This window comes from Strongylocentrotus purpuratus, unplaced genomic scaffold, assembly GCF_000002235.5.
Source record: "Strongylocentrotus purpuratus isolate Spur 01 unplaced genomic scaffold, Spur_5.0 spur5_scaffold_6, whole genome shotgun sequence".
Lineage (NCBI taxonomy): Eukaryota > Metazoa > Echinodermata > Echinoidea > Camarodonta > Strongylocentrotidae > Strongylocentrotus > Strongylocentrotus purpuratus.
In genome coordinates this window covers 28,483,023-28,503,099 of record NW_022145612.1, presented here as the reverse complement: position 1 = coordinate 28,503,099, position 20,077 = coordinate 28,483,023, and the positions used below count along the sequence as shown (strand labels likewise).

At 36.2% G+C, this 20,077-nt stretch overlaps 1 protein-coding gene across 2 annotated transcripts; it reads right to left on the bottom strand.

The window, feature by feature from the left end:
* Positions 1-417: 417 nt before the first annotated feature.
* Positions 418-17,136, bottom strand: LOC584144 (DNA-directed RNA polymerase I subunit RPA34). Of its 2 annotated transcripts, none has more exons than XM_784022.5 (8): positions 17,047-17,136; positions 15,617-15,729; positions 13,663-13,780; positions 11,843-11,968; positions 11,090-11,144; positions 7,374-7,517; positions 6,462-6,703; positions 418-1,495 (listed from the first exon to the last, which is right to left on the bottom strand). In XM_784022.5, exons 2-8 carry the CDS (start codon positions 15,631-15,633, stop codon positions 1,391-1,393), a joined length of 807 nt encoding a protein of 268 aa, XP_789115.2. In that variant the 5' UTR covers positions 15,634-15,729; positions 17,047-17,136; the 3' UTR covers positions 418-1,390. The 2 variants fall into 2 exon arrangements, with proteins under 2 accessions (XP_789115.2, XP_011662295.2); XM_011663993.2 differs by having other exon boundaries at positions 17,084-17,101.
* Between the last annotated feature and the right edge of the window lie 2,941 nt (positions 17,137-20,077).

Here is a 20,077-nt window from a genome sequence, read left to right as displayed (position 1 = left end):
CTGGTATATGACATTAATGACAACGCATAATTGTCTATCATCTCAAGACTCTCATTAAATGTGATTTTACATTGCACAACAGTTACACACTTCCAAGTATATTCAGCAAAAAGATTTAATTTTGTTGTTGATGTTTTTTGGTGTTATCAGTGTTTCATTCTTTTTGAGAATATCTACGCCTTTCAACTTTTTTCTTTCTTTTTTCGTTTTCTATTTGTAAATTCGTACTCTTCATAGATCTCTAGTTTTTGATAATAGTTTCTTTTCTTTTTCTTCTTCTTAATTCTCTTTCTATCTCTGAAACTCTCTTTTCATTCTTTCACAAAACATACGCACAATCTTCAAAATAATAATAGTAATGTATTTATATAGCGCATTTTCCACAAACATGTTCAAATGAAATCAAAGAATCAAGAATACTGTTTAATTAAAATAGTTGATTTTAATGAGACATAATTATTGGAAGACATGTGCAATCGGAATCGGAAAATGCAGGACATAATCAAACTGCACAAGGAGTGTTATCTTTTCATTGACGTTCAATTGTGTGTGTGGGGGGGGGGGGGGCTGGCCATATACTTTTGCAAACTTGTGGTACGGTACGACGGGTATTATTCTTTTTATTAAAACAAATCTTGGCTTGTCAGAGATTTTTCAGTCTTGTGGTATGTATGGTACAAAGTATGTCATACCAAATCACAATTTTTGCCTTATGGTCCAAGATACATTTCAACTTATTTGAAATGTATATTAACATATAACACGCCTACTTTCATTTATCTTTAATATTATACTTTATTATCTATATGAGGCTTCCAAGTGGTACAACAGATTAGTGTATTCAATATCTTTAGCGCAGTACCTGGATGACTAACCAATATCGTTTTCGTATTGCTCAGTTAGCGATATCACACAAAAACAAAGCCATATTTACTGAGGTAAGTCAAATTTTGTTATTTCGCTAGTCAGACTACTATAGATAATAATGATAATATTGTATGGCTTTGTTTTCGTGTGATACAAGAATATATTGCTCTCGCTATGACAATATTAGACTCATCTTCGACTGGTCCAATATTGTCATAGCTCGAGCCATATATTCTTGTATCACACTTAAGGCAATCCAATATTATATAAATATTCATAAGCTTTTCTGTCCTTTTCCATACAAGTCTATACAGGAAACTTAACTATGGTATAATAATAACAATAATAGTGAACACAGGTATTAAATGTGTCATGTCTGCCAAAATTGACACTCCTGGCGCAATTATGAGGCCAAGGTATAAGAGTGGGCATACATCTGCTCTATAAAGTAATTCAAGAAAAAGAAAGGAAATACACAAACAGCGTCACATATCCTTAATATGACCCTGCACAAGAGTACTATTTATTTGTCTTTGCTCTTCTTTTTCTTCTTCTTTCTCCTTGGACTTGACCCGCCTTCATCAATGACATCATCCGTGTGTTCAGGTCTGGATTCCTCTTCTGCAACCTGAAGAATGACAAGAGAGAGAGAGAGAGATTAGAGCAACATTTCACACACACCGACCCATTCAAACTAGCATAGGCCTATATCATTTTCTGAAAAAATAAGGATGTTTTATTGAGGTCATCAGTTGTCTTCACTATTCTTGATAATAGGTTGAATGAGACAGATCAAGATACCTCTCCACTGACTCCGCCTCTGCCCTGTCAATCAATTGTTACTTTAAGTCATTATACAATATTATAACCATAGTGAAGCGTGACGGCTCAGTGGTAGAGCAGTGGTCTCATAACTGGGAGGTCCTGGGTTCCATCCAAACCAAGTCGATGCGCTAGGGCCCTTTTGGTATTAAAGCATTAATCCTCATTACCAAGTCCCTCGGAGAGGACTCAAAGCCGTAGGTCCCATGGTTGCTTACTTACAATCATCCACAGGATTTCTCAGCAGTCAGGTAATAAACAAATAATTATAATAATAATAATAATAATAATAATCTTTTAAAGTCCATTCAAAATTGTTTTAAGTTAAACCGAAAATGGAAATTCTTTTGCCCAATTGATCATGAGCCCAGCAGCCACTGTGCAGCACCAGATCAACGTTGCTCTATCCCTTATTGTTGAACGCCAAACAAGGTAGCAGCAACTCCCGTCTTTTAACGTCTTTTGGTATGACGCGGCCGGGGATCGAACCCACGACCTCCCGGTTGTGAGGCGGACGCTCTACTGACTGAGCGAAGAAACCAACCAACCAATAACTTCCTCCCCTTTCCCACCTCTCCCTTCCTCCCATGTGGAATGGAGTAAATCAAAGAGTATAAATTACTTTTTTTTTAACAAACTAAAAGAACCTCCCTCCTTCATTTATTATTACAACGAGTAATTAAAAAATATGTATAAATTTAATTCTTTTTAAAGTCCTCCCTCTCTCTTCTTCCCTACCAGTCCAGTGAAAAGTCAATGGTCAATGATTTGCATGGCCCTGTCCTGGGCGGCTCAAGTGATGACCTTCTTGTGGATACAACCAGTCAAGAAGTCTATAAGCAACAGGAAAGGGTATTCAGAAAAAGAGAAATGACTCGCCATCTCCAAGGGCAACAAATAAAGAAAGCAAGATTGGGGGTGTATTGCCAATTTGGTCTACAACCAGTTTGTCTACTATCCAATTGGTCTATTCCCAAATGGTCTACACCCAGCCCATCTACCTCTTACATGGTCTAATAATCATTTCGCCTATTCAGGCATTTCAGGGTATTAAAGTCATTTGGTCTACTTTCCATTTGGTCTAACGATAATCTCCAATAAGTCTGCTACCCATTTGGCCGCAAATTTGGCCAATTGCTCACTAAGTTTAAATTCAAGTCGGTCTTATTCCTAGTTTGTCTACTACCGGTATTCATATGGTCTTATAACCATTTAATCATCAAATGATAATTGGACCTTATGGATGGTAGAAGAAAATAGGCGTTAGACAAACTGGGATTAGACTAAATGGGTAGTAGACTAATTGGAGATTAGACCATATGGGAATTGAACCAAATAACCTAAACAGTCATTAGACCAAATGATAAGTACATAAAATGAGTATTAGAACATGTGGATAGTAGGCAGGCAGGGTGTAGACCATATGGGAATAGACCAATTGGGTAGTAGACGAACTGGTTGTAGACTAAACGGCAATTTAATGAACGGGCAGACCTTGGGTCATTGGGGACTGTCCCTATAATACATCTTGAACCCACTAACTCCTGAAATCTCACATTCTTATGAGATTAATACAGGAACCACCCATTTCCAGTAGGCAATGGGTCAAATCAGCTCAGCAAATAAAAGGGTAAGGCAAAGCCAAGTTGACAGAAATATTCTCTAGACTAAAAGACTGTAAGTCCTAGAAATTTTGTCTTTTGGACCTTTCTGTCTTGTGTTCCAATCAAAATACTTAGGGGAATTTTGTTCTGTTCCTATTTTGACCCAGGTGCAGGAAATGATATCTTGTTCATTACATCAAACTACATGTATGTTTCAATGATAGTGACTACTGTTATAGTCAGGATTACACTCGATTCAAATGCAATATTAACATTATCAATAACTCTAGTTAAAGAGAAGGTGATCAACCTTTTCTGATCAATTCCACACCGTTTCTTTCATATTGCAATTGCATGACCAGAACTCAACTTTATCTTTAAAAAGAGCAGCAACTAATCAATCTTCACTTTGCCTGTAACTGAGTATTAGACTGACCTGGGAAATAGCCTGCAAAGAATGAAAGGTCTCCTTGCCCAGGGTAATTGGGTGATTTTGGTCAGGGAAATGTGGAACATGTTTCCTAGATTGTCAGTAATCCTTTTTCAGGATGTACAGGTGCAGTGCCGAAAGAGCTATCATGAAACTGCTGGACCCTGTCCAAAGCTGTCCCTTTTGTTTTCTATATGATATTTGAATCCTCCATCCCACACCCCACCCCCTCTCAGGCCTCTCTCTCTCTCTCTCTCTCTCTCTCTCTCTCTCTCTGTTTGTATATCTATCTGTCCACTTGTCTGTCTCTCTCTCTCTCTCTGTGTATGTATGTCTATCTGACTGTCTGTCTGTCTGTCTCTCTGTGTATGTATTGTCTATCTGTCTGTCTGTCTGTCTGTCTATCTATCTATCCATCGGTCTGTCTGTCCCTCTGTATGTCCCCCTCTGTCTGTCCGTCTGTCTGTCTCTTTCTTTTTCTCTCTATATGTATGTCTGTCTATATCTATATGTCTGTCTGTCTGTCTGTCTGTATGTCTGTCTGTCTGTCTGCCTGTCTGTCTGTCTGCCTGTCTCTGTCTCTCTCTCTCTCTCTCTCTCTCTCTCTCTCTCTCTCCCTCTCTCTCTTTCTCTCTCTGTATATATGTCTGTCTGTCTTTCTTTCAGTTAGTCTATCTCTCTCTCTCTCTTTGCTCTTCTTCCTCTTATCGATCATCTGCTTGATACAGATCAATACCAAAACCTTTGATGGAGAATCATAATTACACTTGGGATTGGTGTGATCGTGATAACAAACTTCTTCTCATGAGCTGTTAACATTCCATTGTAAGTTCTAGCATTTTTAGAAATGAAGTCATATTTCATCAAAGTAATAAAAAGGTTTTTGAAGAAGCAGCACTAAACAAATTTGAAAAAACTTAGCAAAACAAAAATCAAGAGTATTATGCTTAACCTCTTAGCAGGTAATGTTTAGGTAAAGTCTTGAATAATCAGCAAAATTGTGTGAATCATATAATTTGTCACAACCAGATTGGAGGCCTTTCAATGAGCCATAAAAGGAGATGAAGAAAAAAAAGTTACATAACATACAATAGTAGTATGGCAACAGCCTCGTTAACCATTACAAATGACAGGGGAAGCATCTGGCCCACCTGGCCCAGAACACAAAATAACTTAAAGTGAACTGTTTTGTCCTTTAAAAAATGGCACACATTTTACTACTTTATCATGACTAATGAATTTTTCATGAAATGACAGCTGACGGGCAAAACATCAAGTTATGAAACAGGAGTACGGTTTCCTGACAGTCCTTCTGAGATGGAAAACAAGCTTCACAGGGATCTCTCTCTCGAGCCATACGTGGGGGGTAGACTCTTGGCAGCATTCCACACATCATCCACACAGTATTACACACTTAAAGTAGTCACCCAAATTAAAAGTGTTTTGAATTGATGCAAAATTCATATCATTGCGAAGGGGAAGCATTGCTGATCAAATGTAACATCTTCCCTCTTCAAAATATGTTTGGGGCCCGCAGTAATCATCTCTCAAAAACTTTAATTTTGAGATCCACATTTTCTGCATACAGCAGTCCTCTGTAGAGCGTCAAGATTTGTGATGCCACATGCGAGACACAGCTAGCCACAAAGCATTTTAGGCCTTTCCATGATATCTATATGATTTTTGAGCAAATTATTTGTGTTTTTCAAGAGAAAATCTTTCCATCCATCATTATCAGTTGTCGTGAATTTTCTTTGGGTGACTACTTTAATAGTACAGTAAGCAGATATTGATTGAACTTCAGTCAACTCCGCTAGCACTACTATTCTATAAACTATTTGTGTCTATCCTCCAGGCTCCATCATCCCTCCCTTCCCTACTAACATCAATGTGTTAGTAATCCTGTATGAGTAATCTACACCATAATCAACAGGATATCTAATCATTGCATGTTTTGTATGAGAATGACTCAAATAAATATGAGGATATATGCAATCAAAACTGAACAAAATGCAATTAAATTATGTCCCAAACACTAAGCCATCTGTCTATACATTTTGAACTGTTGATTAAAAAAATTATATAACAAAGCTGTTTCTCTCATAATAATAATAAACAAGATGAATACGACTTTGTCTCTAATATGCATCTATTTAAATGTTTATTCATTGATCAATTATCCTGTGAACTTTTACAACAGACTTCAAGAACTCAATTGCTTTGCTCAATTTTTGTTAAATAATCAGACTTAAAAGAAAATTCTCTGGGATTTTTACACTTTCATAACCTTATATTTTACCTTTGACCTCTTACACCTGAAATCAAATCAGTTCATCAGTGCATGCTTATATAAACTTTGTCCAAGTTAAACTTGAATTGCTTCAATGCTTTTGAAGTAATCATGGTAAAAAGATATTGCTAGACCCTATGACCTTTGACCATTGACCCCTTCTACCCAAACTCTAATCAGTTCATCCTTGCATGCTCATACTCCATCCAAGTTCTGGTAAAATCTGTTCAATGGGTCTTGTGTTATTGCAGGAACGAAAATAGGGGCAGACGGATGGACGAACAAACAACCCAAATATATAATGCCGAATATATAATGCCTCTTAACGAGGCATTAACAAAAAATGCATTAAAAACAAAACAAATATGATTATTTTTAAAATTCCATTTACTCAAATTGAAGAAATAAATCATTTACCATCGTTGATATATAATAAAAACAAACATACCTCTTCTTTTATATGTTTCCTCTTTGCTTTCTTCATCTTTTTCTTACTCTCTGGTTCTGGTTCTCCCTCTTCGTCTACTATCCTCCCATCCACTGTCTCCAGCCCAGTAACCCTGGTTACATGGTCCAGGACTTCATCATTCGGGGTATTTTCTTCTTTGATCTTCCGTTTCATCCTTGATGAGGATGATTTCTTTGGTTGAGAAGAAGGGGAAGGTTTATCCTCACCTTGCCATGGTTTCTCTGGATTTAAAAAGAATACAAAAATATTCTGCTTTGGATTTCAGTTCTTGACAAGAAAGTGCAGTGGATTAAAAGAATACAAAAATATTCTGCTTTGGATTTCAGTTCTCAACAAGAAAGTGCAGGATGAGAGAGTGTGAGAGAGGTTGAGGGGGGGGGGGGGGCAGAGACGAGAGGATATCCTTGTACAGGGTATCCTACTTTATGGAGAAAAAAACAGATTAATATATATGGGGGTGGGGTAAAAAAAAAAGCCAGCGATATTGAACTCAGGTTGGAAGATACAGATTGGAAACGCTTGTCGGATAAGAAGTCTATAATAGATTTAAAGAAGACAAACACAATGCAAATGCCATCCTTGTTTTATTTAAAAACATACCTGAAATAAATTTCCATAAAATAAATATGTACATGTAGTAGGTACTATTTGACATGATCAGAAATAATTTGTTACACAGAAAGCATTTTTCAAAGCAATCAACAACAACAACAAAAATAAATTTAAAGGAAAGACATTGTTTAATATACTGGTTTGTAAGTTTATTTGACAATGGGGAACACATGATTCTCTGAGTGAAATACAGTTTCACTTTTCCACTAGTCTACAAACACTTTTTAAAGAGGTTCATCTCAATTCCATGATTGATAAAGGATTTCCTTTTTAGCTTACCACATCCAAACGGCTTGAACCTCTGCCTCAACCCCTCTGGCATCTTAGGAGCTTCTGATTGTTTCATTTCAGGAAGGCTTTGGCTTGAAGAAGGAGGTAAGCTCAGTGATTCCATTATCACAACCTGGCCTTTGAAAGCAGGACCTATTAAACATCATTGAAATATTCATTATAGAAGAGAAAGGGAAGAGGATTTAAAAGAGTGAGACACATAATAATAATAATAATAATAAAAACGGTGCTTACAAAGCGCTTACCACCCATGTCTCTAAGCGCTATATCATACAAAATACAATGATTAACAATTACATATTAAACAAAATAAAAAATTACAAATAAACCTATAAATTTAAATACATATGAAATATACATTAATGTGAACAGAGATAGTACATGTAAATACAGGAGAAAGAAGAATTGGAAAGAGGAGAGAGTATGTAATACAAAGAGAAATAGAGAGATACGAGTGAGAGAAAGAAAGTTGGAGACAGAGAGAGAGATAGAACGAGAAAATGTAACATCCACTAAACTATGACACCTCTACACATTCATGAACCTGTAACCTTTGACCTCTAAAGCCCCAAATTTATCTGGTTCATTTAATGCCTAGTATAGTTTGAGGTTTGACAACCCCAAAACACAATCTATATCATGCACCACAGTATCAGAAGCAAAGAACTGTTCCAGGCACTGAACATTATCACTGCACGGGACTATTAAATTAACATAGAAGAATGCTTTGAGATGTAAAGATACATGTATCTCTTTCAATACTTATTACACAGCAATTGATGGACTGAACTTCCTAGGCAATATGTTAAACTCCTTCATGTTGTACACATTAAACTAGAAGTCCAATAACCAAACCGATAAGTTATTAATTTGAAAATAAACTTATCAGCTTGTTCTCTATTTTAAAAATTGTTGCAATGGACAGTCTTAGGTCAAGCCATATCAACATCAATAATGGTGTTGATTTGGCGTTACCTGAGACTGTTTATAATGAGAACAATAAAAGACTATTGATTGCAACAATAACATGTATGGTTACAATATATTACAGATACTAGTATTTTAATCAAACAAAGCCAGAATCATAAATCATAAGTTCATAAAGTGTAAAAGATAACTGAAAATGACATGATTTCAGGAATAATAGCACTGCTTCATTATAAAAGGATGTTTTACGGCCCTGGGGGTGTTTCACAAAGATTCTAAGTTAGACTTAACAATTATGGAAAGCCGTTATCACCGTTGAAAATATATTTGTAAGAGTTATTTCAAAAAGTATAAAATGTTGATTCAAATCTTTCATATTTTCTTTTATCAAGGAGATTTCATGTTCTTGATGTGGAATTTATGAAAAGTCTAGAATACTTCGAATTTTTGCTTTTGAATATATTTTATTTTAAGGCTACAAAATAGTATCAATGGCTTTCCACAATGTTTAAGTCAGGATCTTTGTGAAACACCTCCAGATTGTATGAAAGTTAAAAAAAGGTTGAGGAACAACCAATAAAACAAAATCTGCGGTAGACAAAACAACCAAAGGCAGTCTCCACTAATGCCAAGTTAAGAATTCCCGATGCCACCACATGGATATAACTTTCAATTGCAACATATCCTCCTGTTCTAGGAAAATGTCCTCACTAATACATGCTCAACACTTCCATATTTGGGGATAACATGAAACAATAGCAAGTTGACATTGAAATTAAGAACATCCTATAAAAACATCCTTCAAATTGAAAGTACAATGTTGTATGCACGATGCGATAACATCTTATCATATTTATCAATAAACTGCATGACTGGAATTTTGAATGGTCACTTTCTCCTTCATTCCCATGTAAAGTAACATGTGCTGGAAGAATATGGTTGATATCATTATTAAAGAGTAAGAGTATTACATAACATTTTTTGGGGGACGTAACACTTTCAGAAAAAACAAATTCATAGCGATATATGGAATAGTTTTAAATAATTACAGCTATGGGGGGGGGGGGTGGTTACTTGCATGACAAACAAAATCTTAACAGTATGGAGTAAAATAAAATTATCTTCTATGCAATAAAACATACCGGTAATCATTTCCTTTTCTATTTTTCAGTCCTCTTATTTTTTTTCTTTTTGATTAAAGGGGAAGTCCTCTGAGATTCTCAGTTGGTTTAGATAAAAGAAAATAAATATATACCCCAAAAGTGAGAGAAACAGATCAGTGAAAGTTTGAGGAAAATCCAATGACATATTTAATATGACAAGGTTAAAAAAATGTCAAAACTTGAACCAGTAATCAATCAAATGGAAATTGGTATTTCTATAGAGAAATGGAAAGATATTCTAGATAAAAAAGGGATTTCCCTTTATGTCATTCTCTATTCACCCACTTTCACTTTCATTGTAAAATCTTAAATAGTACCGTGCTATACGATCTTAAATACTGTACATTTAGGACAGAAGTAATAACACATTTCATTTGAACTGAAAAAAGCACCAGAATTGATCTGACGCAGATCATCTTCAATATTTAATGATAGAGATTCTTATCATACTTATCATTTTATAAACATCCAAAAATTATCTGAAATTCTTAACACATTTTCTGTAATGAACAATAGCTCTTTGTAGCTTCACATCAGTATCTAATCAACAAATATTTGGGTACTACTTTTAATGTGTTCCCTTCAATAATTAAAGGGATATTTGATTTTTTTGCAGAGGACGCTACACACATTTTTATTTTTTTGTGAGATAATGAAAAACTGAGTATCAAATATTGAAAGAACATGCAATTTAAACGACAAAATCATCTTTGTTTGATCAAAATTGATTCAAATCAGAACGATTTCTAATATTTGTGGTGCCCCACAAATATTTGATAATTTGAATCAGCTGTTGAAAAAATGAGATAACTCCTTATACGTTTTATTCCAGCCAATGCCAATGTTGGCTTTTTTGGGTTGGTTATAACCAGCTGTCCCGTGTCTGGTTATTATTCTTAAATTAATCAATTAACGGTCACCATATTTTTTTGAAAGTGTAGCTGAATTGGTATAATCGTATTGGCTAAATTTCACACATTTTGGGGTCTAATATTACCTTCATAGCAATTTTAGGTCCTAAAAGAGCACTAGAAATGTCATATATATAAGAATAAGAGCAATAACCATGCACTTTGAAGGCATTTGTAGTCTGTAACAAGAACTCAACTATCCCTTTAAAATATCATACCATTTGGGGCCAGAGTGACATGGTGAATTTCATTTCCTTCCTTTTATACATTCCTAGAGGTAATACAAGTTCATGTTTTGGTCATTATGAAGAAGCAACAAATTTGTGTAGGTGGATTTACCGATCTTAAAAAATATCTGCAAAGTAATTGAGGAAACGCTTCAGCTGTTTGGAAAGCGTAGTCCCATCTAAAGTTACATGTTTGGTTTAAGATCTATGTGTCTAGTTTTTATTTTATTTTGTTACAGATAAATTCAGTAGTGATCATATTTTCTCCACAAGAATCTGATAACTCATTGAGATTATTTATTTGACCTTGAGTCGAACCCACAACTTCCATACCAGTGACAAGCATAACATTTATGTAATGATTTGGTGGTAAATGTTGCTGCTCCCCACGCAGCATATCCTTGGATACAATGATAAATATTGCAGGTTGCTAACATTAAACCATGGACAACCAAAAAATGTATCATTTTTATTACCTGGTTCAAGGTTCCTTTCTTCCTGAGATGGTAACAGCAGATATGGAGATTGACCCTTTATGTGAGAAAATGAGTAAGGAAATAAAGAGTGTTAAAAATCTTAACATTAATTAATCTATGTTTATCTTTTTTTTAAAACATTTATAGTAGCTCCATTATTTGAAGATAAACAAATTACGTTTAGTAATCCTGATTTTTTTTTTTGGAGGAGATAAGATAATGGGGGAATATTCTGGGTACACTACTCTGAATTATTTCCTCTACTACACTGTTAGTTCTTGAATACCTCCCCTACACAAGTCAGAGAGTAAAACATCATGGGATAAACAAAACTGCAAAAAGAAGCAGTGCATTTATTTCTTAACTATTGGCATGCCTTCCTGAGCAATATCTATATTTAAAAAAAATTATATATTTTAAAAGTGATAGCTCAATGTGCATCTGAACAGTTAGATATCTGGGATTCATAAAGCTTGACGCGCCACCAACCCAGGCGCGCCTTGGGGTGATAGCAGCGGAGGCAAATTTACCTTGAGCGTATAAAAACAGCAAGTCCTCTCGTAGCAGTCGATATCTCTATATTACGAAAGTAAAGAGGGAGGGGCACTTTTTTCCAGAGGGTATTGCACATGAAATATTCATGTTTATTTCTTCAAATTCTCAAATCTACTCTGGAAAGAGAGAAAGAATATCATGCTAGTATTGAAGAGCGTTGATATCTTGGTGTATACTGTCATTATTCTTGTCATTTACCTCATTTTCTTTCAGCTGCCTTACAGACATAGCTTCATACTTTTTGCCAGCTCCTTCCTCACAAGAAAATTCAACCGAGTTTCCATCTAGATCCAATGTTACACCATTGAGAGAGGAGCCATCAAACTGAACCAAAACAACAAAATATCACTGTTAATACATGGAATGAATGAATGAATATCAAGCAGGGAGTGTTTCCTCTCCTCACCCTCAACCCCCCCCCCCCCCCCTCTCCAAACAATAGGTATATGTATGTACAGGACTACAGGTTGTAGGATAGAAATGTTCATTCTCGCTGTGACATCTCATCTCACAAGAATCATTACAAACATAAGGGCCCAAATTCACAAAGGAGATTTGTCGACAAACCTAGGTTTCAATGCGCTTCAGACCAAGGTTCAGACAAACCTTGGTTTGAAACGCGTCAAAAACGCTTAATATGATGCACGTTAACCTAGGTTTGTCTTCAAACCTCCTTTGTGAATTTGGGCCTTTATATTTTTTCAAAACTTACACTCAATGATTCTGGCTCAAAACGATTCTGTCAAATACCTAACATACTCCATGCAATGAAATACAAGCATGTACTGTGTATTTCAATCAAGTACCACTAAACTTATAGTCTTATTATTCAAAGGAATATCAATCATTCAATGCTGAAAATCATTGTGTATTTACTATTTTGTAATCCAAATATAACTTCTACACAACATCAATGTCTACAGAATAAAAAAGATGTAAAAATCTGGAGAAATAAAAAAACTAGATGGAATTTTGACTGCGCGCAGTCGAAAATGATGCCTCCGCCATAGAGCAATTTAAACAAGTTTGGAGTTTAAATCTCCAGTGGTTCTTGAGATATCATGATAACAATCTCAATGTATGGAATTTCATAAGTTGACCTCTGTGACCCTTGACCTTTGACCTACGTGCTCCAAAATCTAATCAGATTGTCTTCCTATGGTGATACACACTATCATTAAGTTTGAAGTTTAAATCTCCAGTGGTTCTTGAGATATTATGATATGGTGATACATACTATCATTAAGTTTGAAGTGAAAATTCTCCAGTGGTTCTTGAGATATCGCGATAACGATCTCAATGTATGGAATTTCATAAGTTGACCTCTGTGACCCTTGACCTTTGACCTACGTGCTCCAAAATCTAATAAGATTGTCTTCCTATGGTGATACACACTATCATTAAGTTTGAAGTTTAAATCTCCAGTGGTTCTTGAGATATTATGATAACAATCTCAATGTATGGAATTTCATAAGTTGACCTCTGTGACCCTTGACCTTTGACCTACGTGCTCCAAAATCTAATCAGATCGTCTTCCTATGGTGATACATACTATCCTTAAGTTCGAAGTTTTTACATCTCCAGTGATTCTTGAGATATCATGATAACAATCTCAATGTATGGAATTTCATAAGTTGACCTCTGTGACCCTTGACCTTTGACCTACGTGCTCCAAAATCTAATCAGATCGTCTTCCTATGGTGATACATACTATCCTTAAGTTTGAAGTTTAAATCTCAAATGGTTCTTGAGATATCGCGCTAACAAACTCAATACAAGGAATTTCATAAGTTGACCTCTGTGACCTGTGACCTTTGACCTACGTACTCCAAAATCTAATCAGATCGTCTTCCTATGGTGATAAATACTATTCCCGAGTCTTAAGTTTAAATCTTAAATGGTTCTTGAGATATTGTGATAACGGTCAAACGGGACGGACGTACGGACGGACAACCCGAAAACATGATGCCTCCGGCACCACCTTCGGTGGCGGAGGCATAAAAATGAAATAAACTTACACCAAGGGGTGCTCTGATAAGCCAGAGCTCCTTTCTTGACTTGCTCACATCTTTCAAATCTAACGGGCATTCACCTTCAGACAAATCAACTTCTTCAAATGAAGGTGGAGTTGTAAACCTGTCATCACATTAAGAGAAAAAAAAAGGAAAGGGAGAGGGATCTTTATCAGCAAGATGACTCCATTAAAGAGTTTTTACATCTCACATGAATATAACATAAAGATATATCTGAGTTTTGTAAACACATTGTAAAGAATGGATGAGTCTAAAAGCTACATTTAAATCATACATGCTTGTTTGAACAATAATTTGATGTCTAAATAGACAATGTAGAATAGGACAACATCCTGGTAAAATGCTACAATAGAAACTGTATTCAAAATTGTTTCTTTCTGATATGCCTTTTCTATTTTTCTATTTCAAATAATCAAAAAAACTAAGTACATGTAGGAACATTTTGAGTTCTGTAAATGAACTTAAACTCGAAGAGACACTGGCTTCGGTAAAACGGAATTGTTTTTAATTATGTGGATGGGCTGTTTGGACCAGCAAAAGGTATTCATCAATCAAATCCTGCCAGAAATTATATTCACAGAAGGAACAATTCAAATCCCATCATAGTGGATCATGCATTAAGAATGCAGTAGTGAATACCAACTTGGTTTTTCATATTTCTCTTCATTTAATTCTCAGCTATAATACTTTTAACCAAAAAAATGTGGTAGACAATTTGTAAAAATCTTAAACATTCATTGCCAGTTTTTAATCATTCTGTGATAATTTTCCAGACCTTTATTAATAATAATAATAATAATAATAATAATAATAATAATAATAATAGCCTAATAGTCCACTCCAAATTTTATTAAACCGAAACGGAAATTCTTTTTGCCCAATTGATCGTGAGCCCGGCAGCCACTGAGCAGCGCCAGATCGACGTTGCTCTATCCCCATACAGGATATGGTTAGACTCATTAGAATGTAATCCATGTTGGTTACCGGTACTTGGGTTTTTTAGCATCCCTAAATTCATCTTCATATCAGGAATATGGAAGGTCATGAAGGGATGTGGTATGGTGCCTGGTGGTAGAATCATTTTCATGCAATAATTTTGATATCCTAATCTAAATGTTGCAATCACAGTAAATCACTTCATAAACCACAAATGCTCTACATTATAACACAATACCCCTTAATAATAAAAAAGTTCTGCAATTCAAGTTAGAGCGTTGACATCTCCCTTGTTACAAGGTGTGTTGGCTCAGTCAGTAGAGCGTCCGCCCCACAACCGGGAGGTCGTGGGTTCGAACCCCGGCCACGTCATACCAAAAGACGTTAAAAGACGGGAGTTGCTGCTACCTTGTTTGCCGTTCAACAATAAGGAATAGAGCAACGTCAATCTGGCGCTGCTCAGTGGTTGCCAGGCTCACGATCAATTGGGCAAAAAAAAATTCCATTTTTGATTTAACTTAATAAAATTTGGAGTGGACTTTAAAAGATTATTATTATTATTATTATTTTTATCACAATTGATGTTGTTATCATTGAAAAGCCTGTTTATTCGTATTTGCCTTCACAATGATGCCACATTTGTAATGATTAAGTAATCATGGAATGTGCAGTACATCTGAATATGGGGCAAAGTAAAAAGTGAAATGTTGCAAAATGCATTGCTATTGACTGCCTCAATATTATTAAACACAATCCATCCTCCAATGTCCAAACAAATTGAAGAATTCACTGTTGACAATAACAACATCAATACTGTTGTCAAATACAACTTGGAAGACACTATTTTGTCATTTTCATTACATACCAAATTTTGGAATCATTTTATGTCACTTAAAATGATGAAGCACACCGAATATAAACTGTTGTCATTAGGAATACATTTGAATGATTTCATGCATTTAATAAATTGACCAATATAGAGAGAATTTTCATATATGTTTACCTTTCAATTCTTGTCATCTTTATTATGTTACTGCTACTAGAATGATTGGTAATGAGATGGAGGTAGATTCTTCATGCTCTAATATTCACAGGTATCTCAAGGCCATGGTTGAGCTAGATATGAAAGAGACAAAAAAAATTACAGTACTTTGAAGTTTGAAAAATACACTACAGTCATACAGCTATAGTTTCAGGTACATACATTGAGCTAAGCACATCACAGATACATTTTGTTTGAGATTATTTAGTATTATCATTGTTGTTGGTTTTGGGGAGAAGGGCTTCAATACTGGTATTGAGAAAAGTAGGTCTATATTAGTGCTAAAAGTAGTACTTAAACAGAACTCAGAAGACAAAACTACACTTTTGGGGGAAAATTGTCCAGCTATAATGAGAAAGTGATGGTAATTTACTTGATAAACTGCCATGACTCCCATGTTCTAAAGTATGTTTTATCGGTATGTTTTTAAAGTCTCTGAGACAAGCCTGTAGCTAGGATTTTATTTTAGGGAGGACGGTAGTGACCATGCAAAGCGTGCGAATCACTTACAGGGCGTGCTCCCTAGGGGGGTGGGTGCAGGGAGGTGGAAAATTTGATGTTTTATTTTATTATTAAAGAGCGAAGACGATTTTTGTACCGTTATCAACTCTTAATCCTTCTCTGAATTTAGTTCCCCCTCCCGTGCGAAGCTTCGATGTTTCTATTAAATTATTAGAGGAAGAAGACGATTCGTTGTACCGTTTTCAGCTCTTAATAATGTCTAAATCTTCAAAAATATTTCTTTATCTGCTCCTTTTTCTTCCCAGAACATCCTCTTACTTTTTTTTATTTCTTCTCTTTTCTCTCTCTCTTTTTTTGGCCGGCATTTATTGAGGGCAGCCGCCCCCACAGCCCCCCCCCCCCTGGCTACGCGCCTGCTCTGACATACATTAACAATAATTGAATCATTAAAATACACAATTCAATTTTATGGTGGCATAACAAAGAATTAATAAACAGAAAGGCTAAAGACTAACTCACTAAGTAAACCCAGTTTTAATTTGTTAATTTAGAGTCTAAACTCCGAGTGATGAAAGAAAAAAGTCTTCTTTTTTTTATGTAAGAATGTGAAAATTAAAATTTTCAACTTGTTTTTGGAATAATCGTCACTCATGAGACACGAGTCTTAATTCGTGTTAAACAAGTCGCTCATGCATTATGCAGGCTGAAGCCGGCGATTCTGGTCAGGTTTCATCGATCCCTGGCTCAGCCTGACGCCTCAGGTAGCGGGGTTCAGATTCGAGCTTGCTGGCCAGCCGCCCTAAGACGGGTAGATCTACATCTTATTGATTCAGATTGAATTAATAATAACTAAAATTTGAGAGCAACATGTGAACAGCAACAATATAAATTGTAAAAATGCCTTTAAAAGTTTGAGTAGTAGAACCTACCAAGTAATATGTCCAAAATTCGAAGTCTGACTCGTACCTTTTTACTCTGCACTGAGATTTTTCTGTACACGTGCTGTATATCTAGATGTATGAAGTGCCATGTTTTTTCTGATTTTTAGAATTAATACCTCAATGTCTATTAAAATAGGCCTATTTACTGTAAAATAGGAAGAGAAATAGGATCGTCAGCCACATAAAATGGTGCACATTATCAGGATATTTGGACGTGTTGATTCACTTGTACTATAATCCACGGGATACGTGGCTAATTCTGAAACTATTTTTGGAATAAAATATCTATCCATGCATGGGGGAGGGGGGGGGGGGTAACTTCGGGAACATTTTAAAGGCCAATGGGGTGGGTGTCGGATGACTGATCGGCTCTAGATGATAGATCTGTCATCATGAATGAATAAATAGATAAATGAACGAATAAATGAAAACATAAATTTTTTAAATGAACGAATCATGAATAAATAAATCAGTTTTGATAACAAACTTTTAAGAAAAGGGGGAAACCGTTACATATTCATATCTATTGTCTTGAAATGAGAAGAGATCTAAATCAAACGCGGTTCTCATGGGCAGTGGCGGATCATAGGGGGGGGGCAGGCCCCCCTCCCCGTGGCCAAAAAACTTTTTTAACATTAAAAAGAAGACGGACCTCCTCCCCTTGCGCAAAGGGGGGGGGGGTGAATGTTGATTCGGCGCTCAAAATTTGTTCACGAATTTGGAGAAGCAAAACAAAATCAGTGCTCCTTACACCCCCCCCCCCCCCCCCCCCCGCTTATTCGCCGGCTGGCTGATTCCGGCGCTAAATATTTCTCACGAGTTTGGAAAAAAAGAAAACAAATTAGTGCTCCTTGTAAAATTACCCCCCTCCCCCCCCCCCCCCCCTCCCCCTGTTGTGAGTTTGGGTGAAGATGAAGTTTGTTAATTAACTGAATAACATGTACCATTCATTTAATTTTCAAAATGTTTATCGTAGTTTCTTTTTGAAAGGCAAAATAAATGCAAGTCCCAAGGCTAAATGTATATTTTACGGACTATATAGCAACAACTCCAAACATCTCGTATTACATCATTATGCATTAATATTTATTCTCATGATGAAAATCATTTAATTATTGGCAACAATTTCACTTGCGTTATAGAAGTAGGCAATTCAAATTTGCTTTACCCGATAATGTACTAAGTAGGCAAAATTGGCAATTGTTAGTAAATGGGCCAAATATGGAATTCCTCATCCTATCCTATCCTATTAAAACCAGGAATTTAAAAAGCGCCAATATCTAGTTGCCTAACCAAAGGGGCTGATGAGACTGAAAAACTACCAACTTCTGTTCATGATTCTGACTGCACGGAAAAACAAAAAAGCAGTGACTAATAGTGTAAGCAATTTAGGTATATCTTTAGTTGAGTTCTAAAAGTTGATAACTGGTGACGAGAGCAAAGGATTTGGGGAAGACAAATCCTACAATATCTCCAAAGTTAAAAGTTAAACTAGAAAGAGGGGCGGCGAATCCGGGGGGGGGGGCACGTCCGTCCCCCTTGATTCTCAATTTGATAGGTACCTCTAGGGGCGGCGATTTCTTTTCATGACCGGGGGGGGGCACATTTTGAAGGATCTTATGCGAGGGAGCGTAGCGAAAAAATATGTATAGCAAATACTGACTAAAGACTGCAACACATTTTAAGCCCCCCCCCCCCTCCCGGTCATGAAAAGAAATCGCCGCACCTAAAGGTACCTATCACAATTGAGACTCAAGGAATGGAATCAACTTCAATCAACTTCAATATGTTGTGCATATGTTTAACTTGATAATATATATAGTGATTAACTTCTCAAGGACTGTTTGTAGTGTTGTTTCACCTATGTTGTTTTTCTCAACTTAGTATATAAAAGTTGGCTTTTTAGTCAACGGTGCTTACTGATTTCTAGATTTTTTACTAAGATTATTTTATTTCTTTAGTAGCTATATGTCAGACATGTTGTAGCATCACCAGGAAGACAAATGAAGGCAATGATGATGTAATATGAAAGCATGCAATTATATTATGAACGTGTGCTAAGCTGGGGGAAATTACATACCATTGTCTATTCTAGAATATTAGTTTAGTCTGACATGTCTGACATAGCAACTTATATGTTGCTATTGTTTGTGGTATTGTAACAGGTGGTCAACTTTGGCAAAGTTACATGCCACTTTCACAAGTTAGCTCATTGATGACCGACAGATGATGTCACAAGGGGAATGAGATCTGGAGGTTTTTGAAGTGGAGCTTAGCAAGTTTGAAAAACAAATATTTCAAAAATATTTTAAAATCTATGAAACAAATTCAGAAGCATAAATAAAAAATAAAAAAGATGTATTCAGGACTGCACACCAACATGAATACACTTGTATTTCGATGTCATATGGGCCCTTTAATGAGTATAATCTAAAACCTCCTTGAACTCCTTCCTCGATACACTCCTGTCCGGACTTTGCGATCTGCTTCTCAATCTCTCCTCTCTCGGTCTCACACTATTTCATACCCGCCCCCCCCCCACTCAGTGTTATTTAGGGTACGCATATGCTCGTTCCCTCTTTTTGAAATCACCCCCTATCTGAGGACTACCAACATTTCCGAACCCCCCTTTCGCGGGCTTTTCGCGGGCTTTTCCTGCCTTGGAGACCCCCCTAAATCAGGAAAAATGCTCAATGTACCCCCCTAAATTCGGAATATTTTCTCAGGAGTCCAAATAGATGAGAGAAAAAAAAGAAAAAACACCCCCTTTTTAAAGAAATCTCCGGGTGAAAAGTCAAATACACCCCTTTTTTTACAATTCTCGGGCCGGACTTTGTCGCACGAAAAGTACCCCTTTACCGGACATTTTGGCAACACGCATGCGGTCATTTCGAAACCTGAGTGGGGGGGGGGGGGGGGGGGGGGGCGGGATTTCATACAAACAATATGGTCAACGTTCTTTCGTTTATGCAGCTGCTTTTCTTTGAAACAATCTTCCCCTTCAAATTCGCAATGCTAG

Bases quoted from the DNA above. Each gene is read 5' to 3' on its own strand.
- LOC584144 (XM_784022.5), bottom strand. The intron at 11,145-11,842 runs GTAAATGACAAG...TCTCACATAAAG, and splicing joins GGCAGCTGAAAGAAAATGAG to GGTCAATCTCCATATCTGCT. The intron at 7,518-11,089 runs GTAATAAAAATG...GATGTTTAATAG, and splicing joins AGAAAGGAACCTTGAACCAG to GTCCTGCTTTCAAAGGCCAG.